Here is a 27,325-nt window from a genome sequence, read left to right on the forward strand (position 1 = left end):
AGAGGCTCCCTCGGAGTAATTGCCTGCTTCTCTCCGACGGGAGGGCTGCCCGAGAAGGACTAGAGGCTGGGAGAACACTCGGGGTGGGGGGCAGGAATTCGTGAGATGTTCTCTGCTCTCTTGTTAAACCCTTGAAAGTCCTGGGGAGGCAGGCATCAAGGTAACGGAGGGCGGGGACAGTTAGCAAGACAACCGGGGGACAGGAAGATAGTTACCAAGGCAATCGAGGGCAACCGGGGAGGGCAAGAGTAGTCATCAAGTGGGGGGTAGTTACCAAGGCAACGGGGTTAGGAGAGTAAAAGTGTGTGGGGTAGGAGAGTAAAGGTAAGGGGGGCACTTACCAGGGCAACGGGGGGAGAAAGTAATGGGGGGCAGGAGAATAAAGGTAAGGGGGCTAGTTACCAGGGCAACCAAGTGGGGCAAGAAAGTAGTCATCAAGGTAAGGGAGTTTAGTTACTAGGGCACCCTGGGGGGCAGGAGGGTAGGCATCAAGGTAAGAAGTAGGGAGTAAGTTACCAGGGCTGTGGAGGGGGCAGAAGGGTAATTATCAAGGTAAGAAGGGGAGGTAATTTCTAGGATAACTGGGAAAGGGCCCCCCAGAAGTATAGTCCCCCCCCCCCAGGGCAACTGAGAGCAGAGCAGGGGAGAAGCCGCCATGGTAGACCTTCCAGGTTGCGCCTCCATTTGCAAAAGGACCCAGTGGATAGGGTAAAGCACCTTGCCTTTTACAAATGCTTTGCTTTTCTTTGAGAAGGGTGAGCTTTGGAGATGGATGGCTCTGCCACATGCCTGTGAATGCCCGCAGGGGCTTAAGTTCCTTGCTTTGTAAGCCTTGCGTTGAACATGCTACTTTGGAAGGCCGGCTCCAGTGACGTAGAGCTGGGGATCTATTTCTCACCTTTAGCCTGCTTGGATTGGATTAGAATGCTGAAATAAGTGGGGCTCTACCTTCGGATCTCGGTTCTGCTTGCGCTTGGGAGCCTCCAGGATACCAGCGGCTGCAGCATCATGACCTGCTCCCACAATGTGGTCTTCCTCTTGGACACGACAGATTCTGCAGAGAAAGATCACCTTCACCTAGGCACCTTGAGGGTCTTGAACTTCTTGGGTTGCAAGTTTGGTCTAGCTAAGGTCCAATGGGATTTCAAATTCTTTGACTCCAGTGGAATCCGTGGCTGGGCTTCGCGAGTAGGCAGCTTCCGGGAGCTTGGGTCCCGCAGCTGGGAAGACTTTGAGGAAGGGCTGGAATCCAGGTTCGGGAAGCAGCTCTTCCCTCTGGGCTCACCTGGCCCAACGCCACGATCCACCATCACTCGGAACATTCTGAAAGAAACGCTGCTGGACTATCAGTGGGATCGCCCTGAAATAGTCTCTCCTACCAAGCCAGTGCTGAGGAGCCAGAAAAATAAATTAATAGCGATTGTGGACAACCCTCCGGCGCAATCCACTCATGCCGGCTTTGCTAACGCCATTTTCATCTTGTCTCCCTGCCCTCATTCTCAGAGGGAACTATGGCAATTTATTTCTGGGAACTATGCTCCTTTCCCAGAAGAACTGCCTCCTTCACATGACCTGGCTGAAAAATTCCTCCCTAAGGGAATCCAAGACATGATGGTCAGTCATAAAGTCACTCTATATTGGATGGACACCTCTGAATGGTCCAAGGTAAAAAAAACAAACTCAAGATTATTGTTCAGTTTGCTATGTTGCTGCATTCATTTCAGAATAGAGAATAAAGGAGTTGGAAGGGATCTTGGAAGTCTTCCCCTGCTTAGGCAGGAAACCCTGTCCCAATGGTGGCTAAACTTTTGGGTTCCCATGCTGAAAATTGCACATGTGCTTGCATGCCAGCACCCAGAAGGCAATATGTGCAGCCCCCCCCCATGCGTGTCTGCATATGCACACGAGCCCCCCCTGTGCGCCCTGTGTATCTTTACACGTGCGCTCCAGGTACCCGACAATCAGCGGGTAGGCAGGGCTCACGCATGCGCAGTGGGGCTCTTCCAGGCGACCTCGTGTGTGCCACTTCTGGCACATGTGCCATAGGTTTGCCATTACAGCCCTATCCCATTTTAGACAAATGGTTGTCCAGTCTCTTTAAAATTTCCAGGGTTGGAGCATTTACAACTTCACTGATTCATTGTTTTCACTGTCAGGAAAGTTTTCCTTCCTTCAAAAATCATACATATTTGTACTACTTGAGACACAAAGCTGTAATAGAGGCAAATGGTTCCATGTTCATCTATTGGGTTTTTATGACTTATTGATCAAATTCAGATTTTTTTTTTATTTTAACATTTCAACTTCATCTTACTATTCTCTAGTTTTCTCAATTACCTACATGGAAAATGGCTACAGGTAGTCCTCGACTTACAGCTACAATTGACCCCAAAATTTATGTTGCTAAGTGAGACATTTATTAAGTGGGGTTTGCCCCATTTTACGACTTTTCTTGCAATGGGTGTTAAGTGAATAACTGCAGTTGTTAAATTAGTAACGCAGTTGTTAAGTGAATCAGATTTCCCCATGGACTTTGCTTGTCAGAAGACTGCAAAAGGGGATCACATGACCCCAGGACCCTGCAACTGTCATAAATATGAGCCAATTGCCAAGCCTCCAAATTTTGACCATGTGACCGGTCGTAAATGTAAAAAACTGCAATGGTCATAAGTGTAAAAAACTGTCATAAAGTGCAGTTGTAATTTTGAGTGGTCACTAAATGAACTGTTGTAAGTTGGGGGCTACCTGTATAAGGTGTTTCTGATCCTGAGGTTTTCTTGCATGCTGATCACATCTTCACAAATTGTGCAAAAAGCTGTATACCTAACAGCTCCTCCTTCTACCAAAATGAACAGACAAGACTAACTGCATAATCCTTGTATAAATATTTGTGCCCAGCCTTTCTCAATATTGTTTCCTTAGAGGAATCCTTGAAATAATGTTTTAGTCTTGGGAAACCCTTGCATTAAAATTGGCAAATATCTAAAAAAAATAATTCAGAATATAGTTCGATTGTAACCTTGACAATCTACCTTTTATAACAATAGCAAAGTGGCAAGCCGGCTGCTGAGTTGCAGTGCATAAAAAGTCCCACCATAACAATGATAACAATATACATATATATATTAGATGGAGAATATGAGAGTCTATACAAATTATAAGTGAGGACTATTGATATGAAGCACAAAAGATTTGTAACCAACCGACACTGTATGTAACGGGAAGATGGTTTTATGTTTTTATGTTTTGTTTGTCTATGTTTAAAAATAAAAATTCTTTTTAATAAAAAAATTCCCACCACTGCAAGCACTGCGCTCTGCTTCTCACAAAATCTCTAGCAACCTCTTGCAGAACCTTCGTATTCTGTGAAACTCCAGTTGGGGAACATTGTTTGTGCCTGTGAAAATGGTCTGTGCATTCCCACAGGCCACAGTTGCTGGGTTGCCAACTGGTGGTTTATATAAGATAACTTCCTAAGAGTACGTTGGTGATATAATAGTTTAAGTAAAAGAAAAGACTTGGGAGCCACTTGAACTATAAATTCATGCTTTTCTGGAGTTTGTACCATTGCTTAGAGATGCTACTGTAGAAGCAGAATTTCTCTTTTGCAAAGCTGCAGGATTCCTGGGGAACATGCTGCTATTGAAAAGAAGGCTTATGTGGTAGATGATCATTATTGGGATGCTGAATTTATCTTTATATATTAATTAAATTTATTTGCTGCCCGTCACATATTGAAATGACTGGGCGGTGCATGTGACATGCAGTGCTCAAGTTAAGAAACCATATTGCAGCTTGAACCGCAACCCTCTGATTCAAATGCCGCAAGTAAGCGAGTGGATAAATTCCCACAAACTGCTGAACCACAAATTGTGCAACCCAACATTAACCTTAGCTTGCATGTTGTACTGTTCTACCTATCATGATTAGCCTTATTCCGGTCATCTCTGATTTGTCTCCTTTCAGCTTCTTGAACCCCCTGATCACGTGGGCTACCTCACATTGCTTGAAGTGATGTGCATTCTGGGAGGCACCATTGTGCCATCTGAGGTCTTAACGCAGCATTTAGACCACCAGAGAAAAAAGACCATCCCAGCTTCCCCCGTTGAGCATTCATCTTCCGAACCGTCGTTCACTCCTTGGACCAAAATACTGCCCTTGGATTCCTCTTTGAACTGCTTGTTTTCCTCGCGCTCTTCTTTACGAACATCCTTCCCATATCTGGACGGCGTCCTGCTCCTGACGGCGGATGGTAATGAAAATAATATCTATGGTTTGTGAGGGTTCGCAGGCAGTCCTTGACTTGCAACGCTTCATTTAACAACCATTCAAAGTTAACTACAGCGCTGAAAAAAGTGACTTACAACCGTTTTTCACAGTTATTTTTGCAGCACACCCACCGACCCAATGATCATTTGATCAAAATTCTGATGCTCGGCAATTGGTCCATGTTTATGACCATTGTTGTGTCACAAGGTCATGTGATCTCCTTTGGGTGACCTCCTCAAAAGCAAAGTCAATGGGGAAGACGGATTCGCTTAACAACCGGGTTACTAATTTACCAACTATAGTGATTCCTTTTAACAACTGAGCCAAGAAAGGTTGTAAAATGGGGAAAAACTCACTTAAATGCCTCATTTAACAACAGAAATATTGGGCTCAATTGTGGTTGTAAGTCAAGGACTACCTGTATTCTACAGTATTGTAGTTATATTTTAAGCAGATCAAACGAAACCCTTGTAAAGCACTTTGTATTAGTATTTTTCTCTGCTTTTATTCTTTATGCTTTTATTCATTACTGCATTCAGGAATTATAGAAAGAAAGCTTGATAAACAAAAAGTATAACCTTTTTTATCTTAAAAATGGACAGGAAAAGAAGAAGCCCAGAGTTGTGCTGTGGTGCTGGAGCCTCTAACCTTGAACCAGAGGAACTTTGAAGGGACAGTCAAGATACATCTTAAATGCACCATGACGGACTGGAAGTCAGCGCACGTTAGAAATCTTCACACGGAGAGCTGGACACTCCAGAGTAAGCCATTGGGACCTTCAGTTCAAGACATTTCTTGGTTCCAGCAGTTTGTAAAATATATTCTGGCTCAAGGACTTCATATGGTAAGTCTCTTTTTGTTCTGCAAAGCAAATCACATTATAAGTAATTGATAAGCAGGGTGAGGTTGGTTATGTTTCATTGATAGCCAAAATATCTGGTAGGAGCTCTGGTCCAGTAGATAAGTTTTTTCAAGAGTTTGTTTACTCTGAGTAAACTTGCACTGTGCTTTATTTTAACATGGTCCAACATCAGATGTATCCGAAGTGGTTTTTATTTTTGAAAAGGCAATTACACTGATTTTTTTGAGGAAGAAGGTGTTTTGCTTCCTATCCTGAAAGCTTCATCAGTTGTATTGGATGGTGTGGGAGATGGAAGGACAGTTAGTGACAGTTGAGATTGGTTGGGGTGGGGGAATGATAGGTTCTGACAGGATGGTGATGGTGGGGGAAAGTGGATGTTTCACTATTCTTGAAACCAAGGGTTGTGCAAGCTGCTGAAAGACTGAGAGGCAGCTCCCAGATACCCCAAGGCTGCTATCAACCTGCACTTTTTAAGAAGAGAGAAGGAAACAACGGTGACATATATTGGGGGAAAACATGTCAGCCTTTAGGCCTGTTCAAAAAAATGAAATATTTCCTGAGTCATTAACATCATTCACCGCACTGAAGTGCCTTATGCGCCTTCTGGGGACTTGTCCAACAGCTCATCAGCTTTATGGGATGCTAGACATTAAGTGAAGCCACAGAGCAGCGTATCAATTTCAAAGGACACTTTGCTGAAAGGATAATCAAAACAAAATCTCTCCTTCAAAGCATCTTTTTTGTTTCTTGGGAAGGGTTTGTACATCCCCTCATTGTTCTCATGTTTCTCTTCTGTTGGAAAGGTGGCTGAAGTGACATTTTCATCTGGAGCTCATTCTCCTTGTACGGGAATTTTCTCCCCCATCTCTGGCACCACCGCACTTCTTTCTCTGCTCTTTGCTGAGCAAGTGGCAGAAGCTGAGCTCTCTGTCCTTCAGGCACCTGTGGCAGAAAACTTTTCCAAGGAGGAGGACTTCTGCCTGCCAGAAGTTGTGAGCAGCTTGCTAAATCAAGTTATGGAGGACTCAGAGGAAAACCACCAACCAAGTCCTGGTAAGCCTGATCTTTTTTTACCACTCTTGTTTTTCAAATGTTCCAAGAAGACCTCTTGTATTTTGTCTGAAAAGGAAACTTTTGCAGTGTCCCAGTACAAGCAGATTTTCTTGGCCAATGACCTGTTTGGAATTGTTGTGGCCTGTCGGCCTCTGGCCCCTTCAGCAGCCAAATTAGATGAGGTGGTGTGGGAGTCAGGGCCAGCATCAAGGCAACCTGAGAGCTCTGAGGGGGAAGAGGGAATGGAACTGTCAAAGATAGAGACAGAGGCGGAGCCTAGGCCATCCATAGCCCTCAGATGGACAGTTAACAGCTCCCAGGTCTGGAGGTGGCTAATGAAGAAGAGGAGGAACAGCTGAGTCCAGTGCCTGACGCACGGATGTGCAGAAGGCAGTGGAGGGGAGAGCAGTGGAAATCTATGGGCCAGTCCTTGGGACAGAAGAGCCACCGCTGCTAGCGAAACCCCACCTTAGCTGGGGTTAAAAGGCAGGAGGCGGAGATGAATAGGTGTCGCAGACAACTATTCATCTCCCAAGACAGACTTGTTAGCCTGCTCTGTGTGTGTGTGTGAGAGAGACAGACAGACAGACAGACAGACAGACAGACAGACAGACAGACAGACAGACAGAGACTTCTTGCTGGGACTCCTAATAAAGGAATAATTGATTTAACTACAGAGGGTTTGTTGTGTTTGGGAGCCGGGTTAGAGCAGGAATTTTGAGCCCATGTGGTAAGTGGCTACCATGGTGGGCGTGGCAGTGACAAAATACTCCCAATTTACTAGAAGGTGAACTAGCCCCCCAATGGGTTCTTTGGAGCATTTAAAGTCATAATCTCTGGTTGGGAGACTTAGGAGGAAATCTGACCCTGGGTAAACACTAGGACTGTGGTGTAAATGCTGGTTGTAAACGTCACTATGTGCAGAGTAAAGCATAAAAAGCCTTTATGTTGTAACAGATCCCCAAATCCACAGGAACTCACTGTTGCTAGGATTTTGCTGGAACCTGTTTTCCCTCCCAGGCACCCTGATTTCCTAACACATTCAAGAGGTCTAGATAAAGTTAGGTTGGAGAAGGAGATTATCTATTTTATTACAAGCTCACCTATAATATCTAAAAGTGTTTTCTCGCTCAGGTCTGCCTAAAATAGGTTCTATCTAGACATGTGTAAAAGCTGATGCAATTTCTTTCTAATAATGTATTTGTCTTTTTTTGAATGTTTCATTTATACATGTTAAACAGAAAGTTTATGTCCAGGATTGGCCCAGCAGGAGCTCTCCCAGGCTCAAAACTGGAGTCCAGCAGTCCTTGAAGATTGGTACAGTGTGTCAAACCTTTGTGGGGCAAACTCACACATGATGGAGTCATTCAGGTTATTCCTTTTTTTCCCTTTTTTTTCTTTTTTGGCTTAATTTTAAATGCCTAAGTTTAGAGAAGAGCAAATCTAGACACCAAATACTCCACAATTACTAGTGCTGCTATAATGCAATTAAACTGGAATAAATTTCCTTCCCATAGACTCTTCCAAATGGTAAGCATTTGTGCTCAATAAAGTCATACTGTATGTCTCGATAAAAAGAAATTGCACCTGGACAAAAACCTCATCTGGACTTGTCTTGAATGTGCAGTCTTCACAGGTGGTCATCAGAAATAGCCCTGAAGTTTTGCAGATTCATTTCTGAGCAGAATAATTTGGGGAATATTAACTGTTAGTTAGGCATGCAAAATTTTGCTAATTGTTAAACTGCAGTTGGGAAGAGCGATTATGTTTTGGCTTTTATCCATTTTCCTTATTTTTCTTTTTTTCTCTCTCTACAGGATGCTGCAAGCAAGTTCTACTAAAAACGAAGAGGAAACATCAAAATCAGAAGTGGAGCTGAGACAGTCCCTAGCAGAGTTTTATCAGAAAATAAATTCTGAGTGTACAGTTTCATCTCACCCTCAAGATCAGAAAAAGAGATGTATGCAATTTATATATTTTTTACAATCATGCAGATGAAAGCACAAGAGAACATATCACCCTTACTTAAGTAGTCCTTGGCTTATGACCCCAATTAAGAATGGAATTTCTGTTGATCAGCAAAGTGTGGTTAAATGAATTTTACACCCAATTTTATGACTTTTTTTGACATGGTTCTTAAGTGAATCACTCCTGTTGTTGAGTGACTTGTGCGATCATTAAACGAACCTGGCTTCCCCCATTGACTTTGCTTGTCGGAGGCCAGCTGGGAAGGTGACCAATGGCGATCACATGACCCTGGGATGTTGCAACTATTGTAAATATATGCCAGTCGCAAAGACATTTTGATCATGTGACTGGGATGCTGCGACAGTCAAAGTGCAAGGGAGAATGAGAACATTCCCACAGATGAAAATATAATTTAAAAAAAATATTAGAGTGTGCAGAAACGGATAGGTTAATATTAAACATAAAGGACAAATAAGACACAGAATATTTTTGAACATGGGATTTGTTCTATCAATGGTTAGATAATAGAAATAGAAGCTAGAAGTTGAAAGATTATTAATATGAATAAATAAACATTATTATTACTATTACTATGTATAAGTAAATTGACCCAGATAATACACTTTACTACCATAAACACCAATGTATGTTAAAGAAAAATGCATAAAAGTATATAAAAAAATTAAGTGCAAGGACCGGTAGCCAGTTATTTTTTTCAATGCTGCTGTAACCTTGAGCAGTCACTAATCAAATAGCAAGAGCACTTAAGACTTATAAGCTGCTCCTCAGTGCTTTGCAGCCCACTCTAAGCGGTTTATAGAGTCAGAATAGTTGCCCCCAACAATCTGGGTCCTCCTTTTACCCACCTCGGAAGGATGGAAGGCTGAGTCCACCTTGAGCCTGGTGAGATTCAAACTGCCAAATTGCAGGCAGTCAGCAGAAATAGCCTGCAGTACTGCACTCTAACCACTTTGCCACCGAGGCTCGAATGGTTGTAAGACAAGGCTTGCCTGTAAAGATCACATCATTCCTGATAAGTGCTTGTGTGTTGTAGGATCTGTGATGCTACTGATCTATTGGACTCTAATTAAGTTTACATTCCACCTTTTTTTTCCTTCCACCTGTGCAGGTGGGGTTCCCCGGACTCCTATTAGGCAGAAGATGAAAACCATGCCCCGTTCTCTTCAAATGCTGAACGCTGCCATGTTCAACGTGAAAGCTCAAAAACACCAGCCTGGTAGAGAGCTGCCAGCACATAAAAAGCCACGCCAAAGGCTGCTTTCCAGAAGATTGGATGGCAAAGGGGAAGGAAACGGAAGGAAACGGAAAAGCAAGATAGGTGCATGGAAATCAATTTTCTGTCGTGCGTAGTAGGCAAACCAAAAGTCCTGTGTTTCAGAAAAAAGAGTAGCAGTCAAAGCTAGGTGTCTTAGTGCAGATTTAAGAGAGAATTGCAAACATTCTAGAACAGGAGTCTCCAAACCCCAGTCCATGGCCTGGTACTGGTCTACGACCCATTGGGAACCAGGCCACACAATCAGCAGATGCGCGTGCAAAACCCCAATTTGTGCAAGTGGAAGGCACACACGTGAAACCATCCCATCCTCCCACCACTGATCTGCAGAGCCAGAAAGATGGATGGAAAGATTGAACATCCTGCTCTCAGTGAGCTAGTTGACTATGGATGCTTGAATGACATGAGGCTTCTTAGTGTGCTAGGTTAGTCCGTGCAGAGAGATCTGGCTTGTTAGTACTAGAATTGTGAAGGTTGTGAGTGAATAGAAATGCGTGAACGCTGGGGATGAACAACTCAACAAATGAGATGATTATTTGCCCTGTCATTTGTCCCCCTGGTCTTCATACCCCAAGCTTTTCCTGGTCCTCTTGCTGCAAATTCACCATTATAACCTAAGCAATTAGTTACATTCAATTGTGCTGCACAGAATAGTAAAATATTTCATGCTTCTTTGTGTGTGTTTTACAGACTTCAGTACTGAAGATGAAATGCTTTCTTACCTCAATACAAACTACCAGAATGCTATGATGGACGGAGAAAAATTGTTTGCACGTTCTCAAGATATGGTGACAGCTGTTAATACATTTCAGAAATCCAGTGAGGTAGAGTCATTGCTTAGATACACCTGTCTGCCTCCCAGAGGTTTTCCAAAGGTCTTTAAGGGTTAAAAGCACTGAAAGGGAAGCTAAAGAGAACAAGCTTCTATTTCTATATTACAGAAGCATAAATCCCCTGGTGAAATGACATTTGCAATCAAGAAAAATGTTGTTATGTATTTTACCATTCTTTTTGAGTTCAGCTAATTGGGTTTCATGAATTATTTTTGCCTGTCTATCTACACACGTGTTAAGGAACATCCTGCAAAGCATGGCCTTTTGTCAGATGGACAATTGAGTTGGCTTCTTTCTTTCCCAGATCTTTTCTTTTTTTTTTTGTAAAGTTTTATTAATTTTCAAAAAAAAACAGTACACAAACAAAACATGAGACATAAGAACATAAGACATCTTTTCCGACAACTACTTAACAAAACAAATAAGACATCTCATTTAAGTACAATATAATTCTAAATTATCACATTTCCACATATAACTTAATAAGCATCTTATATATTCAACTTCATATCTTATTACTGTTTTCGACCTTTTTACTGTTTCTTCCTTTATTTCTATTCAGTTTTATTCATTCATATATTTCATCTTACTATATTTCATATTGTTACTATTTTATATGTTCTTATCCAGTATTACTCCTCAATAAACAAATATAAACTAACAAACACATAACATAAAAAATATAAAACTTCTTTTTAGAAAGCGGCTTAACTCCGGGTTATAACTTTTGGTACAGACTTAAATTAAATTCATGCTCAGCTTATATACTATTTCATATCCTGTTAAAGATTCTACATTTTACAGATATCTTCTCCCCTCTTTTCACTCTCTTAATTCTACCTTATTTATTTAATCTCAATTTAAATCATTTCACTTGTATTTTTTGTCCGTTCTTTTTCAATCATCCATTTATCTTTCTCTTGAACACAATCTTGTCCCTGTAATAACTGGTTGAAGTATGACACCTTTCTATTTTCCCCCCAAATTCAACGCTTAAAATTAAACATTATTTCTATTCTGATTCTGCTTAGTACATTCTAAATAACATTTTTTTAAAAAAACAACAACGTAATATTCTTATAGATATTAAAAATAGTATTCCCTAACAAATTAGTTAAATACACATCAATTACACAGTCCCTACAATATTTTATTAACACATATTTCAAATACAAATATAAAATGCAGTCTTGTGTACCTTTGCAGAATCTCTATTAAAACTTTATTTTACCCTTTGTCTCTGAAAAAAAGTTGCTTATAAACAAAACAAACAACCTCTTGTTTAAAGTCCTTATAACTTCCCTTTGCTTTGTCTCTTCCTTCCTTATCAATTCTAGCCTTTTTACCCCCCCCTCTCAATCTCCCACTTTTTAATCTCCCCTCTCTGTTGCATTCCTCTTTTCCATTGCTTTCTATCATTATATCGATTTTTCACCTTTCTTTTCCCTTTCTTAATTGTTTTTTTAGAGCTTAAATTCTTGATTTTCTTCTCCTTTTTACCCTTTTTTGAAATCATATGTCCATTAAAGATGGCTTCTTCTTCATCGTCCCAGCCTCTTTCTTGTTGCATTTCCTGGTAAGCACAAATCGCCATTTCTAAAAAGCCAAAAATAGATCCAAAAGAGCCATCTTCCTCTTGTTTTAATTTTTCAAACTGCATTTTCAATTCTTCAAAAGACACCATTGTAAACAGAAAAGGATTTATTTTATTTTTTTTAAGCAGTCCAAATGTTTTCTTAGTCTTTCAAAAGATAGTTAAAGTCCCAAAGTCATTTGCTCTTCCTGGGGGAGAATTCAATTACAAAATTCCAAGACATTTTTTGGAAGTTTTATTACAGTTTAGTCTCTAGTCTTATAAAACTCCAAGCAGTCTCCTTCAACAAACGTTAGTATAAATCATTTATCTCTCTTCCTTCCCCCTTAAAGCAAAAAGGTTTGAGTTTTAAAGAATCAATATTTGAAAATATAATTTCCCCTTGGCTTCAATTTTGAAAGTTAATACCTTCTATTGCCAATACGGGTGTTTCAGGTTTCCATCTGCTGCCTCCGTGGGAAGGAAAGTGAGAAAAAAGAAAAGGTTTTCCCTTACTCATCCACCGCAGCTTAACGATCCTTTGGAAAACAATAAATCACTTGAAAAGCCAAAGTTCCAGGGTATTCAGATGTTAATTGTTGTCCCGGTTCAGCCAAAAGCTTTCTCTGTTTTTTTTCCTCCTTCAGCACCCCTCCTGCGCAATCTTTTCCCGGATGCCAGCCTCTTCATGGCGGCCATAAGACCGTCGCTACAGCATCTTAAGAGAAGGAGGTTTAAACTGGGTGCGGGGGGGGGGTCTGCGGCACCCCCATACCCCTCCCCAGATCCTCTCCCTATCTTCGGCTGTCCCTACAAGGCAGCCTTATCCTCCAAATCCATCTGGATCGGAGGCACCAAGATGGTGAGCACAGCGGGGATCGCGAAGAAACGCAAATCCCTGCTGTCACCAAGGCTGGCAAGCGGAAGTCCTTTCCCAGATCTTTTCCACATTATATGCCGCTGGTTTAGAGACTACAAGAAAACAGTAGATGCTAAGATAAGAGATGAAATGTTCCAGTTCCAAAGAAGAGTGTGTGTGTGTATGTGTGTGTGTATACACAAACACACGCGTGAATGAAAACTTACTGCAGAAACAATAAACCTGATCGGATTAGAACAAGCCACCTCCAGCAAGACTTGACTTTGAAACAGTCATACCGTGTTTTCAGCACAGCACAAATGACATTAAAAGATATTGAAACAGAGTGGTACAATTTTGTTCTTGCTTGAGAAGGGCATCTTGCCGGGAACATCCTGCATTTGTTTCCTTTTTCTATTCAAATGTCATCTGCTTCCATAGAAAGGAAGAAAAAAGGATTTCATTCTGCCTTAACTTGTTTGCTCCTTAATATAAGACTCTAGGATTTAGCAGTGGCATATAAATCTATAAAGTATCTCTGATACTCTCCTACTGTTTTTTTGTTCTCATTTAATTAGGTAGCCACTCTGGTTTTGTGCAGTTATTCCAATGGGCTATTATTGTGGTTGCCACTTATATTTAGCGCATATCTGCAGTAACGTCTTTGTTTCTGATGTTGTGTTCATAGGCAACTTGTTTAGACACGATCCAAAGAAGTCTCCTGAAGACCACCAACATTCTTCGTCAGCAACTTGCCACTGATCCTGACAAAGAAACCAGAATCAAAGAGTATGAAGCCTGGTCTTTGCTTCTAAAATAATTGACTCAGTTAATTTTCAGATGATGGGATTCCTCTGTATATAAGTGCAGGAATATCATTACTTGATATAATGTTGTCTTTGATTTAAATTCACTCCCTTTATGTTGTTCCGAAAATATTTGCATACCCAGTATATAATTAGCCTGGGCAAAATGTATTATTTTGTATGTATGGTGTATGGATAAAGCTATTATAGAGCTGTGGTGGTGCTGTGGTTAGAATGCAGTATTGCAGGCTAATTCTGCCAACTGCTAACAGTTCAATCCTGACCACCTCAAGGTTGACTCATCCTTCCATCCTTCCAAGGTCTGGAAAATGAGGACCTGGATTGTTGGGGGCAATATGCTGACTCTGTAAACTGCTTAGAGAGGGCTGTAAAGCACTGTGAAGTGATTTTTAAGTCTAAATGCTTTTGCTACAATATATATACATATATATATATATATATATATACATATATATATATATATATATATATATATATATATATATATATATATATATATATATATATATATATATATATACACACACACACTTGTGGACTGGTTTTCCACTAGAATATTTGATAGTGATTGATTGGTAAACAATTAAAATACCCTTAGTCCAAACTGCTACTGTAATTGGTATTGAGAACATTTACAGCTTTGGGCACTGTGTGAAAAATGCTTTTCAGAGTAATTTCTCCTGCACCCCTTCCTCCGCGGTCCATTTTTATCGCTAGTTTAAACAGTTAAAGGGAAAAGAGCAAAAAGGAATATTCCGCTCAATCTGTCTTCTCCTTTTTTTTAAAGGTGCCGACTTCAAGTATATTTGCGCCTGGAGATATGCCTGCAATGTCCTTTTTTGCAAAATAACCCAGACAGAATGGGGCAGCTTGTGCAAGAGGTAAATAAAGTGTGTGTGTGTGTGTGTGTGTGTGTGAGTGAGTGAGGGGGGGAGCTTTCTTGAGTCCTGGAAAGTAAGACTTTGTTTTTTACTTTGAGTGTCATGGATTTGGGGACTTTTTACTCTCTTGCAGATGACGGAGTTACTTAGGATGTTGTGCTTGACTAAAGATCCAGGATACCTCAGCGGTTTTCTGGAAGAAGTTGTAGACATGTAAGTGATGAAAAGTCGGAGGCAATTGATTCGTATTTATGATTGTTGAGGTCTCCCAAGGTCTTGGGATCAACTTTTGAAACCTTCTGACAAGCAAAGTCAATGGGGAAACCAGATTCACTTAACAACCGGGCTACTAACTTATCAACTGCAGTGATTCCTTAACCACTGCATCAAGAAAGGTCTAAAAAGGGGCCAAACTCACTTAACAAATGTCTCACTTAACAACAAAAATGTTGGGCTTCATTGTGGTCACAAGTCAAGGACTACATGTACATAGCTTGGTACATAATTTTGGCCAAGATTTAAATCCTCTGGTTTTGTGCTTCTCCCTACAGCTATTTGGAGTCTATGCCCAAGACTCTTGGTGATTTGTACTACAGTCTGGGAACAGAGATTCCTGCTAAGTTAGCTTCCGTCCTCCCAGAGGATTTCTTTAGTGATAATTCCATCCCTGAAGAGACACAGACTTCATCCCTTCCTGCCTCTGCCGCCTCTCTTCCACTCTCTAAAGCAGCTTCTTTAAGTGCTGAAGCAGACGAGCTGGAAGAACTACGCACCCGATCTGCCAAGAAACGGTAGGTGTACGTCAGAAAAGGCAATTGACAGTCTGGAGTTTAATTCAGGCTAAAATGTAAGCGCAACTTTGCATGATCCCCTAACAAAATGTTCTGTCTACTTTTTTCCCCCAATGTTTCTTCTGCTTCTGTAATTAATTTCTATATAGCCACAGTATTGGTTGGGTTATTGGGTGGAAAACAGAGTTGGGTTGTTATCTGTTGGGCTTATTGTGTGGGAATATTCTGAAGTCATTCGGGGCCCAGAAACTCAGTCTTGTGCACCTTAAAAACAGGCTTGCTTCATAATGGAGAAGGGAAGTAGACGTCCTATATCTTAAAAACAGGAGCTAGAATCTAAATGTTTTTGCTTCATTTGCCGAAAACATTTGTCTTCTGGTTTCAGAAAGCATCCGTTAACCAGACATAGGAGTATCACAGAAATGTCGCAGAATTTACGCCAGATAGAAATTCCTCAAGCATCCTGGAACCACAGGAGAAAGGTGAGATTTCCAGTTGGGAACAAATGGCTTGCAAGATTAAAGGGAGGGAAACATGCACAACTGTTAAAAAAGGCAACTCTGTTTCATAAAGAGTCCTTTGGAAAGTGATCGTTTTTGAGCATAGAAGAGAGAGGGGTACTTTATTTTCTGTAGAACTTGGAATGAAGTCGTTTTTATTCACCGGTATTCATTTTCCACTGACGCCTTGTAAATGATGTGAATTTTGCAGCCTTTCTAACGCTGTGTTCTAAATTTTCAGGACACTTCTCATGTGCCCCTGAATGCTAAACTGGCACCCATTTCCAAGAAAATGGGAGTGCAAGGTATGTCTTCTTTCCTAAGTTTTTGTTGCAAGATTGGTTTCTCTCGACATGTACATGTATCCATCCGAACTAGACTGTTGTTTCTCTGTATCATATATTGCATGTAAGGTACATACATAATTTTGCATTTATTTATCTTGTCATGTTTATGTTTATATTAGAGGTGAAGACCCTTTGAGAGCTGCATGCAACATAATTTCATTTTAATGTATCTAGTGTACATTCAAAGTGACAATATTCTATTCTAAGCAGGAAGTGAGGTGGTCTTTCTCTCAATATTACAGGGAGGTATGATATTAGACGGTGACTGCATGTCCTAAAAACAACATTCTCTCAATGAATATATTTTTTAATCACAGTCACTGACCAGAATTGCAAACAAACAAAAAACATTGAAAATAAAACAAAGCTAGATAAAACACTGCAGTTGGTGGCAGGTTCATCAGTGTATAATTGAAATATACCTATTTTGCAAGCAGCATAACAAAATTTAGCTAGATGCAATGAGATGTTTGTTTTAAAGATATTTTACTGATGTTTTTCTTAAATATCTTATTGATTGGTTTTGTCTAGAATATGCTTGCACACTAGAAAACCTTTTGTTTTTGTTGATTTCAGAAGTGACAAAGGTGAGAAGAAATCTTTTCAATGAAGAAACTCTATCTCTGGGTAAAAGTTCCTTACCAAAGATGGTTCGGAGCCAGTCAGTTTCCATTTTAGAAGATCTAAAACATAAACGCAGCAGATCTAAAGAAGATATTAGAGGTAAGAGAATAATGGATAGAATACTAAGAGGGTTGAAAAAAGTTCAGTTGGCCTAAATTGCTCTTATTCCATTAATAACTTTTTATTTACAGTGACTATATTACTTATTGTTTATATGTACACTGAGCTTATGCACTGGAGATAAATTCCTTGTGTGTCCAATCATATTTGGCCAATAAAGAATTCCTGTTCTGTTCTTTTCTAGCATATTTTTTTTGTCTAGCATAGAATTTTTTTTCACAGCATTATATTTCCTATATTCTCTAACCCCTATTTAGAAGAGCTTTATAGCTCCCGCTGTCTTAAGAAAGTTCAAAACATTCTTGGCTTCCGGTTTGCAAGGCTTCGGCGGCGGCAGGAATCCGTGATTGTGCGTGGTTCCTGCTGCGCTCACTGCTGAAGTGCCTCCGATCCAGCTGGATCTGGAGGATAGGGTTGCCCTGTAGAGGCAACCGAAGATAGAGGAGATCCGGGTAGGGGCTTGGGGGTATCGCAAACCCCCTCTTCAGCCGGCTAAACTCCTTTTTCCCAAGGCGATGGAGCGGCAGTTAGCAATGGCCGCCACAAAGAAGCCTGCAGCCAGGTAAGATTGCAGAAGGAAGTCGGAGAAAGTGAAAGTTTTTGGCTGGACTGGGACAACAAGGAACCTTTAAACATTCTGGAAATTTAATCGCTTGAATGATACATTGTTTCCCAAGAAGACTGTAAAAGCGGCAGAAGAAAATTGAAAGGGAAAGTTATTTTTTTCTCACTCTCCCTCCCCACGGAAATAGCAGATGGAAATCTGAAAAACCTGCTTGGGCACAGAAGGTAACTAAACTTGAAATTTAAAGCTAAGGGGATAAAAGATTTCTGAACATTGGAATTAAAAACTAATATTTTTTTTTGCTATAAGTGGGAGCGAAGAGGTAAAGAACTTATTTTTTAAGATTGCACTGAAGGAGACTGCTTGGAGTTTATAAGACCAGAAATAAATGGCAATAAGACTTCTAAAAATTACTTTGGAACTGTGTAATTGAATTCTACCCCAGGACAAGAAAATATAAAAAGAAGAAAGTGCTAAATAAAACAGTTTGTTCTGATTTGGATTGCTTTGTGACTTTGGGATTTTTGGGAACTATTTCTTGAAAGATTAAAAACATTTGGGTTGTTCTTTAAAAAAAATGGCACTATCCGTTGAAGAATTACAAATGGAATTTCAAAAGCTAAAAGAAGAGGAACAAGAAGGCAAGGGCTCTTCTGGATCTATTTTTCACTTTTTAGAAATGGTGATTTCTACCTACCAAGAAATACAACAAGAAGGCTGGGATGAAGAAGAAGAAGCCATCTTTAATGGACAAATAATCTTAGTTGAGGAAGAAAAGAGAAAAGGGGGAAAGAAAATGGAGAACTCAGAACTTAAAAAAGCAACCAAGAAAGGGAAAAATAAGATGAAAAATCGATACAATGTCAGAAAGCAACAGAAAAGAGAAATACAACAGAGAGGGAAGATTAAGAGAGTGGAGTTTGAGAGATGGGGGGGCAAAAAGGCTAGAATTGATAAAGGAAGGGAAAAAGGAAAGAAGTCATAAAGGTTTAAAACAAGATGTTTAAAAACAGGTTTTTTTTCAGAGACAAAGGGTAAAATATAATTTAAAAAATGATTCTGCAAAAGTATTGTAAGACTGTATTGTAGATATTAGTATTTGAAATTGAGTTAGAAAACTGAAATATATGACTTAATAATGCATTAAAAGGAATGTATAAAAATGTTTAAGATTTAACAATAGAGTTTAACTTCCTATGGAATATTGTTTTTACTATATTATAAACTTAATTCTCTTTTTTTGTTTTATTATTCTAAAATGTAGTACTTAGAATGTACTAAGCAGAATCAGTATGGAAAGTATGTATTATTTTAAGTGTTAAATTTAGGGGAAAGATAAAAAGTTGTCATACTTCAACCAGTGATTACAGGAGAAATATTGTATTAGAAAGAAAAGATAAATAGATAATTGAAAGAGAACGGACAAAAGATGCAAGTATAATTATTTAAACTGAGATGAATTAAATAAAATAGAATTAAGAGAGTGAATAGAAGAGAGAAAATATATAGAAAATATAGAATGTTAAATAAGATATGAAATAGTATATTAAGTGAGCATGAATTTGATTTATGTCTGTACAAAAAGATGTAACCCGGGGTAAGCCGCTTTCCAAAAAGAAGTTTTATGTATTTATGTTTTGTGTTTTGTTTGTCTATGTTTGAATTAATAAAACGCTAGAAAAATGTTGGAAGAGAACGAAATTGTAAATAAGACAGATGGATACAATGAATATATACAATCCAAGGCAAAAGAAATATTATTGAATAGAAGGAAAGGGAGAAATAAAGAGAAGTTGGGAAAAGATATGAAGTTGAACAGATAAGATAAATATACATATTAAATTGTGCTTGTATGGAAATGTGATAATTTGGAATTATCCTGTCTTTAAATAAGATGTTTTATTTGTTTTTCAGAAAAGATGTCTTACGTTATTATATCCTACGTTTTGTTTGTTTGTGTATTGTTTTTTAAAATTAATAAAAAAAAAATTTTTTTTTAAAGAAAGTTCAAAACATTCTTAAAGATTCATCCTGGGCACCTTTTTTTGAACTATTGCCATCTGGCAGATGGTACAGGACAATAAAAACAAGGACAAACAGGCTGAAAAATATCTCCTATCCCAGAGCAGTGACTATATTGAATTCTACTGTATAGTGCAATATTAATGCAATGCCAGGGGGTTTAATTCAATTGTATAGAATATGTTTTAAATTTAGTTTTATAGTTTTCTTATATATAATGTACACTGAAGATGGCATTTAATTTCGTATGAGGTGCAATGACAATAAAGTAAAGTACATCTGATAAAGTGGAGTTCATTCACTATATGGGAAAATGTGATTGTGTTCAAGATGCTACATATTTGTCATGATAACATGGGGGAGTAGCAGCTGCTTTTAATATAAATTCAGTCCTGGAAAAAGAATTCCTGTCCTTGCTTCCTGAACAGGAGGCAGATTGCTTACTTAAGTGTAATAGTATTTCTCTACACAACTTACTGTGTTCCAGCTCATCACAAGCTATTGACCAAAAGGGTGGCAGAAACCCCTTTGCACAAGCAGATGTCCAAGAGGCTGCTTCAGAGGCAGATTACAGGCCGGTGAGTGAAAGCTTCAGATTCATTTAATCGCAATTTACCGATCTTACTTTGGAATAAAGTGAAAATTCCTTTCTTTACTTCTACACCTCTTATTGCTCCACTAAAACATTCTTTTCTTCAAAGGTGCTCAGATCCTGGGTCTGATGTTGGCATTGTAGAAGAATCTCCTGAGAAAACCATAACCTGTAAGTACTGGTTGACAGGCTATTTCTTTGCAAATCAAAGTGGCTCTAGATTTGAGAGAGTGCAATTAAAATTATCTTCATTAGCAGAGCAAGAAGGGGAAGTGTTCTAACCTTGGCCTGTTATAGATTTCTTTAGCTTATACACCGGATGTGGTCTGAACAGGAATTTGAGAAATAGCAATAGTACTTAGACTTATATACCACTTCACAGTGCTTTACAGCCCTCTCTAAGTGGTTTATAAAGTCAGCCTCTTGCCTCCAACAATCTGGATCTTCATTTTAACAACCTTGAAAGGGTGGAAGGCTAAGTCAACCTTGAGCCAATCAGGATCGAACTGCTGGCAGTTGTCAGAATTAGCCTGCAGTCCTGCATTCTAACCACTGTGCCACCATGGCTCTTATGACTAAATTCTGGCTTTGGGCAAGAGCCATGCATCAGATACAGTATTATTATCTCAGCTGCTTTCATCTTTTGAAAAAGCAGCCAAGTCACAGGATGAAATAGAGACTCAGCCTTTCTACGGTGGTAGGAAGTGGCTCCAATTTCATCTAGATCATTATGGGGTGTGTGTGAGAGAGAAAGAGACAGTTTAAAGGACACTGAGTGACACTAACCACAGCCCTTTCTAATCCAAGTTAGTGTTATTTCTGTCTCTTAGTGGTAGTGTCTATTTGCTAGAGGCAAAGATCAGCAGTCTTCCATCTTGCCAATTTATGCTTCTGAAAAAATGATAGCATCCAAAGAATTCTTCATGAGATTTGAAGTGTTATAAGTGAGGCTTCCAGTCCTCATTATTTTCTTCCAAGGATGACATAATCTAAATCAAGCATTAATGCTCCTTGATTCTCTCCCCTTTTGTTCTCTCTTCCTAAAAGATGGCTTAAGAAGTCCGCGGATCAAGCAATTGATGCAGGATAAATTTCTCTCCAGCAACATCCACTCCCTAGAGCCAAACAAGAGGAACACACCACAAGTGCAGTCTGCGCATCTGGAAGAACCAGGTGAGGAAGGAGATCTAATAGGGATGTAAGCAAGGGAGAGATTGAGTTTCCTGACTTGTACCAGTATTTATGTTTGTACTTGTATCAGTATTTATACTTGTATCAGTATTTATGTTTGAACGGGTTTATTTTTGATGACCACTTTAAATTGAAACCACAGCCTTTCCTATTTTCTAATACAGAGTAGACAACTGCCAACCTTCCATATATTGTTTCACTGAAGTTATCAGCATCCCTCACCAATGACTAGGCTGGCTAAATGATGCTAGGAGGTGTAGTTCAGTAGTATTCAGAAGGACACAGGGTTTTTGTTTTAATTCATCACAATAAATGGTAATATTAGGTAGAGTTTGTCCTGCAAACTTACAGGCACAGTTGCTTAAGCTTGTCTAAACTGTTTTATTCACAGGTCTGGCTTCACCTCCCGTAAAAGCCCCCCAATCGCCAAAGAGTATACTTTTTAGAGAAGTTTTGGGTGGATTTAGTTTGGGGAGAAGGAGCTCTCCCCAAATGAGAAGAAAACAACTTGCCTTTGATGAGCCTGTTCCTCAGGTAGAATTGCCATCTCTCTATTTTTCTCAATACTTGTCTGCTTCTTTTTATTAATCAAATGTATATAGCCACCCATCCCACCAAAGTAATTCTGGGTGATCATCAACACTGTTTTCCCCAGTTTCTTTGCTCTTTTTAAAAGTTCTTGGATCTAGACTCTAATTTATCCATTTACAAGGCATCTGCTTGGCAATTGTACACCTAAAAATAATCTCAGCCTACTGATAGGTAATATAGTCTTCATTGGGTGTTTATCTAAAATGTATTAGAATCCAATGAATATAAAATTGCTATAATTGAAGAAGATACATGCCATTTTTAAAGAGGGTTGTTATATGAGTTCCAGCTATTCTACAAAGCAATTATTACACACCGCAATTCTGCTAAGATCTTTGTTTTCACATTTCTTGAACACAATGATCTTCATGCTTTAAAAAGTGCACAGCCTATCCTGTTCTCACCGTATCTCTGATCTTCTTCCATGCTTCTTTCACAGGCACCAGGGAAGAATTCTTTTCAGTCTTCCCAGGAGCTCTTAAATCCCAAGGGCAGCACGCTGAGAAGATCTCCTCGGATCCAAGAAAGACAGACTCCCCAGAAAACTCCAGCCCTTAAAAACTCTGTGGCCAAATGTTTGGGAAATCTTTTCTCTCCTCCAAGACAGAAAAGCAAATCCTTGCCTACATCCACTGAAAGTCAGGAATCCCGTCTGCCTTGGATTGTGGAGAAGAAAGATGGGCATCCTTCCTCACCCAAGGCAGCAGAACTCCAAACTCCAGAGAAGCCACCACTCTCTGACATGCTGGATGATGTGTTTGCTTTGCCTGCAGATGGTCCCGATTCACCCATCGTTCTGTCACCTCCTTCATCCCCATTTGCTCTTCAGTGGAAGTTGTGCTCAGAACTGCAATCCCCAAGGAGTTCCGTGAGCATCGCCCCACAAATAATGCCTACGGTTTTGGCGGAGAACCAGACTTTTGAGATACGAAGAAATACCTGTCCTGAGCCAATCTCATCGGTGAACTTCCCCTCTCTGTTGCCATCATCTGCAGCCTTCAAAGGCACACATCCAGAACTGGGTTTGACACACATCCAGAATAGTCCAAATATTAGGACTATTTCTGAATCTGCTTCGGAGATTTGTCCTCCTTTCCAATTTAACGGGATCTCTCCATCTTGTAATGGGTCCGCAAAAGCTGAGAGCCCTTGCACGCTCTCTCCAACTAGGGAAAAGCTGGGGAGAAACTCTTGTAGTCCCCAAGAAACCCAGAGTGTCAGAAAGATCTCCCCAATAACTGCCCTTGGCTCCCCTCCTTCCTTGCCCAGAGAGGAACATCCCTCTATGGGCACCAGAAGTCTTGTTGCTGAAACCAGCCCATTTATTAAACCTGAAGACAGTGCTTCGTTGGGCCAGAGACCCGAACAAATAACTAAAATAATAAGTCCGAGTAAGAGGAAAGGTTTAGAGAGATGCCTGTCACCTACGTTCTCTTCCAGTAATCCCATGCACTTTGCCCAGGCTGTAGTATTGTGCAAAAAATTGGTTCTCAACAAGCCTCTTTCAGATGATTCTCATGTAGATCCAGGCTTCAAGAGTAGCATTTCTTCCACAGAGGATGCTGCGGATGGGCAGCCTCTGCTCTTCTCAAGTCCTTCCAGACAAGATTGGGACTCCCCGCTTGCGATCTCAAAGCGAGGGTCTGGTGCCTATGCGTTGCGTTGCACCGCCGACAGAAGGCAACGGGAAGCTGCCACACGGCTGGAGGAGGAGAAGATGGCCACCTCTAAAACTTTCGGGGCCACAGCTACACCGCTGACCTATGAGGTTGAGCTTGAAATGCAAGCGTCTGGTCTGCCGAAGCTCCGTATCAGAAAAGTGGCTTCCGAGGCCACCCAGCAGCCTCTCGATTTGTATGACAAACTCAGGGGGGAGGAAAACGGTCACCCTGTGGGGGATATTTCAGTGGCCTGGTGTAGTAGGCACCCGGAGAAATTGGAACCCATGTCCATCTCACCATCCTGCATTCGCTCTGCCCACAATACCCCTGGGAAGTTTGGGATTGGCGGGCAGACTTACATATGCCATTCCTATTCCCCCACTCTCTGGACCTCATCTACAACCTCCCCCTCCCAGAGCAGCGCTGGCGTCCCTTGGACCCCATCTCCAAAATGTAATGGGAAGGTTACCCCCGAGGCCATCAAAGATTGGCCACGAAGGAAAAGGGCCACGGTGGGCTACAGCAGAAGCGAAAGGCTGGCAGAAGCAGTTGAAGAAGAGCCAGCTCCACCTCCTGGGACCCAGGAACCATTAGAACTCTTCAGTAGCAGAAAGGTTCAGCTCTTGGGAGACCCAGAACTTGAAGGAATTGATAAACTTCAAGATCAGTCATTTGGCAGCGATACAGAAGGCAATAAGGATGAGAACATCTGCAGAAACACTCTGGTGCTAGAGTCCAGAAAAAGGGCTCAGGAGCAGAGAACACTGGGTGAGCAGGCTAGCCAGGAAACAAAAAGGCTATGCCTAATAAAAGAGAACCCCGGAGCAGCTGTCTACTCAACCGAACAGCTGAGCATGGGACAACAGACTGTATCCTCAAAGTCAACCATCTTGGAGGACATCTTCAACTTCTCAGGTACTTTTGGGCTGATCATTCCTACTGTTGTCCTGTCAAGGCAGCTGTAATGACTGGGGTGTGATGCAAAAGCTACACAGTCAGAATAATAAGTAGGGGTCTCTTTAGCTCCAACTTTGCTCCCAATGTCCCGGTTACCTTCCGGTCTGGAGAGAAAACTCTTCAGGAACCTGCAACAGTCTTTGACTACAGATATTCCACTCCAAAATGTTATAAACAGACAATTTTAAACTATGAATTCAGTAAGACAAGATAAGGTAATAAATCCAGCTGGGCAAGATAAGGAGTTCCAGAAGTGAAGTAACACAGCAATAAATCAAACCAGTTGGGAGGATGCCAGGAACTCATATAACAGCAGCCAACACAAGATAAACTCAATGTTTATTCCTGACAAACGCCCCTCCCAACTGGTTCTCCTTTAAACTCCCTTCCCAGGTGTGCCTTGTCATAAACCACGCAACCCACATTGCTCTCTTCCCCATTCTTCCCTGCATGCCCTAGGATGAAGAGGAGGTGGGCCTTGGTCTTCTGAACCCCCTCTCCCTTGTTCTACCTCTTCCCTGCTCTGCCCAACCTGATTTTGTCCTTCCCCAGTGTCCTCCACAGCCAACGGAGCCATTCTTCCACTCCGTCAGCTGTTCGTCTACCTCAGACTCTGATGGGGGCATGACAGCAGCTATTAAATATAAGTCCCATCTGCCAGACCTTTTCATACAAGTCTAGTTAAGAGTACAAACCTTTGCAGGAATCCCAATTAAAAATATTTCTAAGCATGTGGTTGTTCAGACTCTCTCGGACCTTGGTTCATTTCTGCTGGGGTTTGTTGATGTCCTGAGAAGGGACCTTGAGCCTGGAGCCTGATCTTTAATTTTAATGAGATACCAGGATAAACCTATGCAGAGCTCCTGATATCTTGCTTTACTTTCTACTTATGGCCGGTGGACTCCATGAAAGCCATTTTATCTCCTGTAAAGAGCTCCTTAGATTGTCCTCCAGTGCTAGATGCAATTTTCTTCAATTAAGTTTAAACCTCCTGTTTTTCCAACTCCAGATATGACTCCACCCAAATCTTCAGGAAATGGTGTGATCTCTGCTAGTGGTCTGTGGGCCCTGGAACAGTCCCCACTCCTCTACAAAGGCCCTCATGCAACCCAGAGGAAGTGCCCCAACGGTATGCCAATTTGCATTTCAAACCCTCAGTGTAATGAGCAACAACATTTCAAGGGAGCTAAATTTCTTGCACACAATGTTGCGATGAGGCAAGTTCCCGCGCCCTTCACCATCAATCTGAGGTTTGCTTATTGGAAACATCCCTTGCTTTCTTTTGAGCCAAGAAAGGGTTTTTCAAGACCAGTAAATGCCTCTGCTCTCTCTGAACATGGTTTCAAAAACACAAGAACCGAAAATGATGCGAGGTGAGAAAGGCAAAAAAACAAACAAATTCAAGTGCTGGCTTTTGGTTACAATGGTCCTGGAGAAATATACAGCCTGAAGCAAAATTGTCTCTAGGCTTGATTTCCTGAGTAGCACTTGTTGCTGAAATGATGGCCTATGTGAGGTTAACTTTCCTCAATCCTGCCTTTGGATAGTAACCAGTTTTAAGCAAAAAACTTTGCAAATCCTGGTGCTGTGACCAGGGAATGCTTAAAACAGCCATAAACGTGGGCCAGTTTCTGAATGCCAAAATATGGCACTGTGGGGAGACAGCTGTCAGAACCAGGTCGTTAGTACTTCTTAAGGGGATCCATCATAATTTCAAAAGCTCGCTAAAAGCAACTGGTCTCTACCTGTATAGCCAAATTAGAATCGATAAATGGGAAGGATCTTGAGTCCTTTTCGCCTTCCTCTACACACTTCACACTAACCTAGAAAACAGCAAACTGTTTTTCATTTTTCTTTTGAAAAGACCTTTCCTTAAGAAAGCTAGAAAGTCCTACACACCAGTGGTGGGATTCAATTTTTTTTACTACTGGTTCTGTGAATGTGGCTTGGTGGGTGTGGTGTGGCTTGGTGCATGTGGCAGGGAAAGGTTACTGTAAAATCCCCATTCCCTCCCCACCCCACTAACCTGCTGTCCAGTTCCATTCTCCTGTGCAGGGCAACCAAAGAAGACTCAGCCAATCAGCCAGGACTTGGGAGGCGGGGAATAGATGGGGGCGGGGCCAGTCAGAGGTGGCATTTGCCGGTTCTCCAAACTACTCAAAATTTCCACTACCAGTTCTCCAGAACTAGTCAGAACCTGATGAATCCCCACCTCTGCTACACACCTTTCAAACAAGTGATGAGTTCCCCCACCCCCACCCTTGCTGTTCTTAACAGTGTTCCGTTGGGATTTTTCACACTGATTTTTTCCTCTAGGGGAAGACCTGGATATGTTTGGAGCGGCATACGAGGACTTGTCTCTTTTCCGCAGCACGCCTGCCAGAAAGAGATCCATTACCAGGACCTACTCACGGAAAAGGCCACTCTGCTGAAATGAAATGGCCAGCGGGAATATTTTGGAGCAAGACCTTCAATCTCTTTGGGACAAATGCTGCAATCCAAATCAGGATTCAGTCACCACAAGGGATCGCTTGTGCATGGCTGGCAGTGATTCATGGCTGAGTTCCAAGAAGAGCAAAAATTGAATTCTGTATTTCAGGGCTCTCCAAGCTTGGCCCCCTTAAGATGTGCGGACTTCCATTCCCAGAATTCTGGGAGTTGAAGTCCACAAGCCTTAAAGTGGCCAAGCTTGGAGACCCCTGCTATATTTTATATAGGGGTTTTTTTAAAGTAAGGGCTATGCCACTGTATGGCCTTTGCAAAGTTTTAAGAGGAATGCCCAGAACCGAGAGCAGTGAAAGCAACCACTTTTAAATTGTTCTTTTGTAAAATAAATTAATTTCTTTTGACAAACTGATTTTTCAAATGGTCACTAAAGGTTTAGCACATCTTAGATTCATGCTTAAATAATCCAAGGCTCTAACTTTGACTCAACCACACTTTTG

The 27,325-nt window shown here is 40.9% G+C and overlaps 1 protein-coding gene across 1 annotated transcript; it reads left to right on the forward strand.

The window, feature by feature from the left end:
- Positions 1-573: 573 nt before the first annotated feature.
- Positions 574-27,233, forward strand: TICRR (TOPBP1 interacting checkpoint and replication regulator). The gene is made up of 22 exons (XM_026709426.2): positions 574-1,665; positions 3,967-4,252; positions 4,872-5,113; positions 5,935-6,184; positions 7,426-7,555; positions 8,002-8,144; positions 9,282-9,491; positions 10,137-10,270; positions 13,400-13,500; positions 14,326-14,419; positions 14,553-14,632; positions 14,971-15,210; positions 15,596-15,692; positions 15,952-16,015; positions 16,634-16,780; positions 19,876-19,966; positions 20,090-20,151; positions 21,028-21,153; positions 21,563-21,705; positions 22,202-24,338; positions 25,390-25,509; positions 26,697-27,233. Exons 1-22 carry the CDS (start codon positions 1,009-1,011, stop codon positions 26,810-26,812), a joined length of 5,670 nt encoding a protein of 1,889 aa, XP_026565211.1. The 5' UTR covers positions 574-1,008; the 3' UTR covers positions 26,813-27,233.
- The last annotated feature ends 92 nt before the right edge of the window (positions 27,234-27,325 follow it).

Source organism: Pseudonaja textilis, chromosome 13, assembly GCF_049901715.1.
Source record: "Pseudonaja textilis isolate UNSWEBS1 chromosome 13, rPseTex1.2, whole genome shotgun sequence".
NCBI classification, from domain to species: Eukaryota; Metazoa; Chordata; class Lepidosauria; order Squamata; family Elapidae; genus Pseudonaja; species Pseudonaja textilis.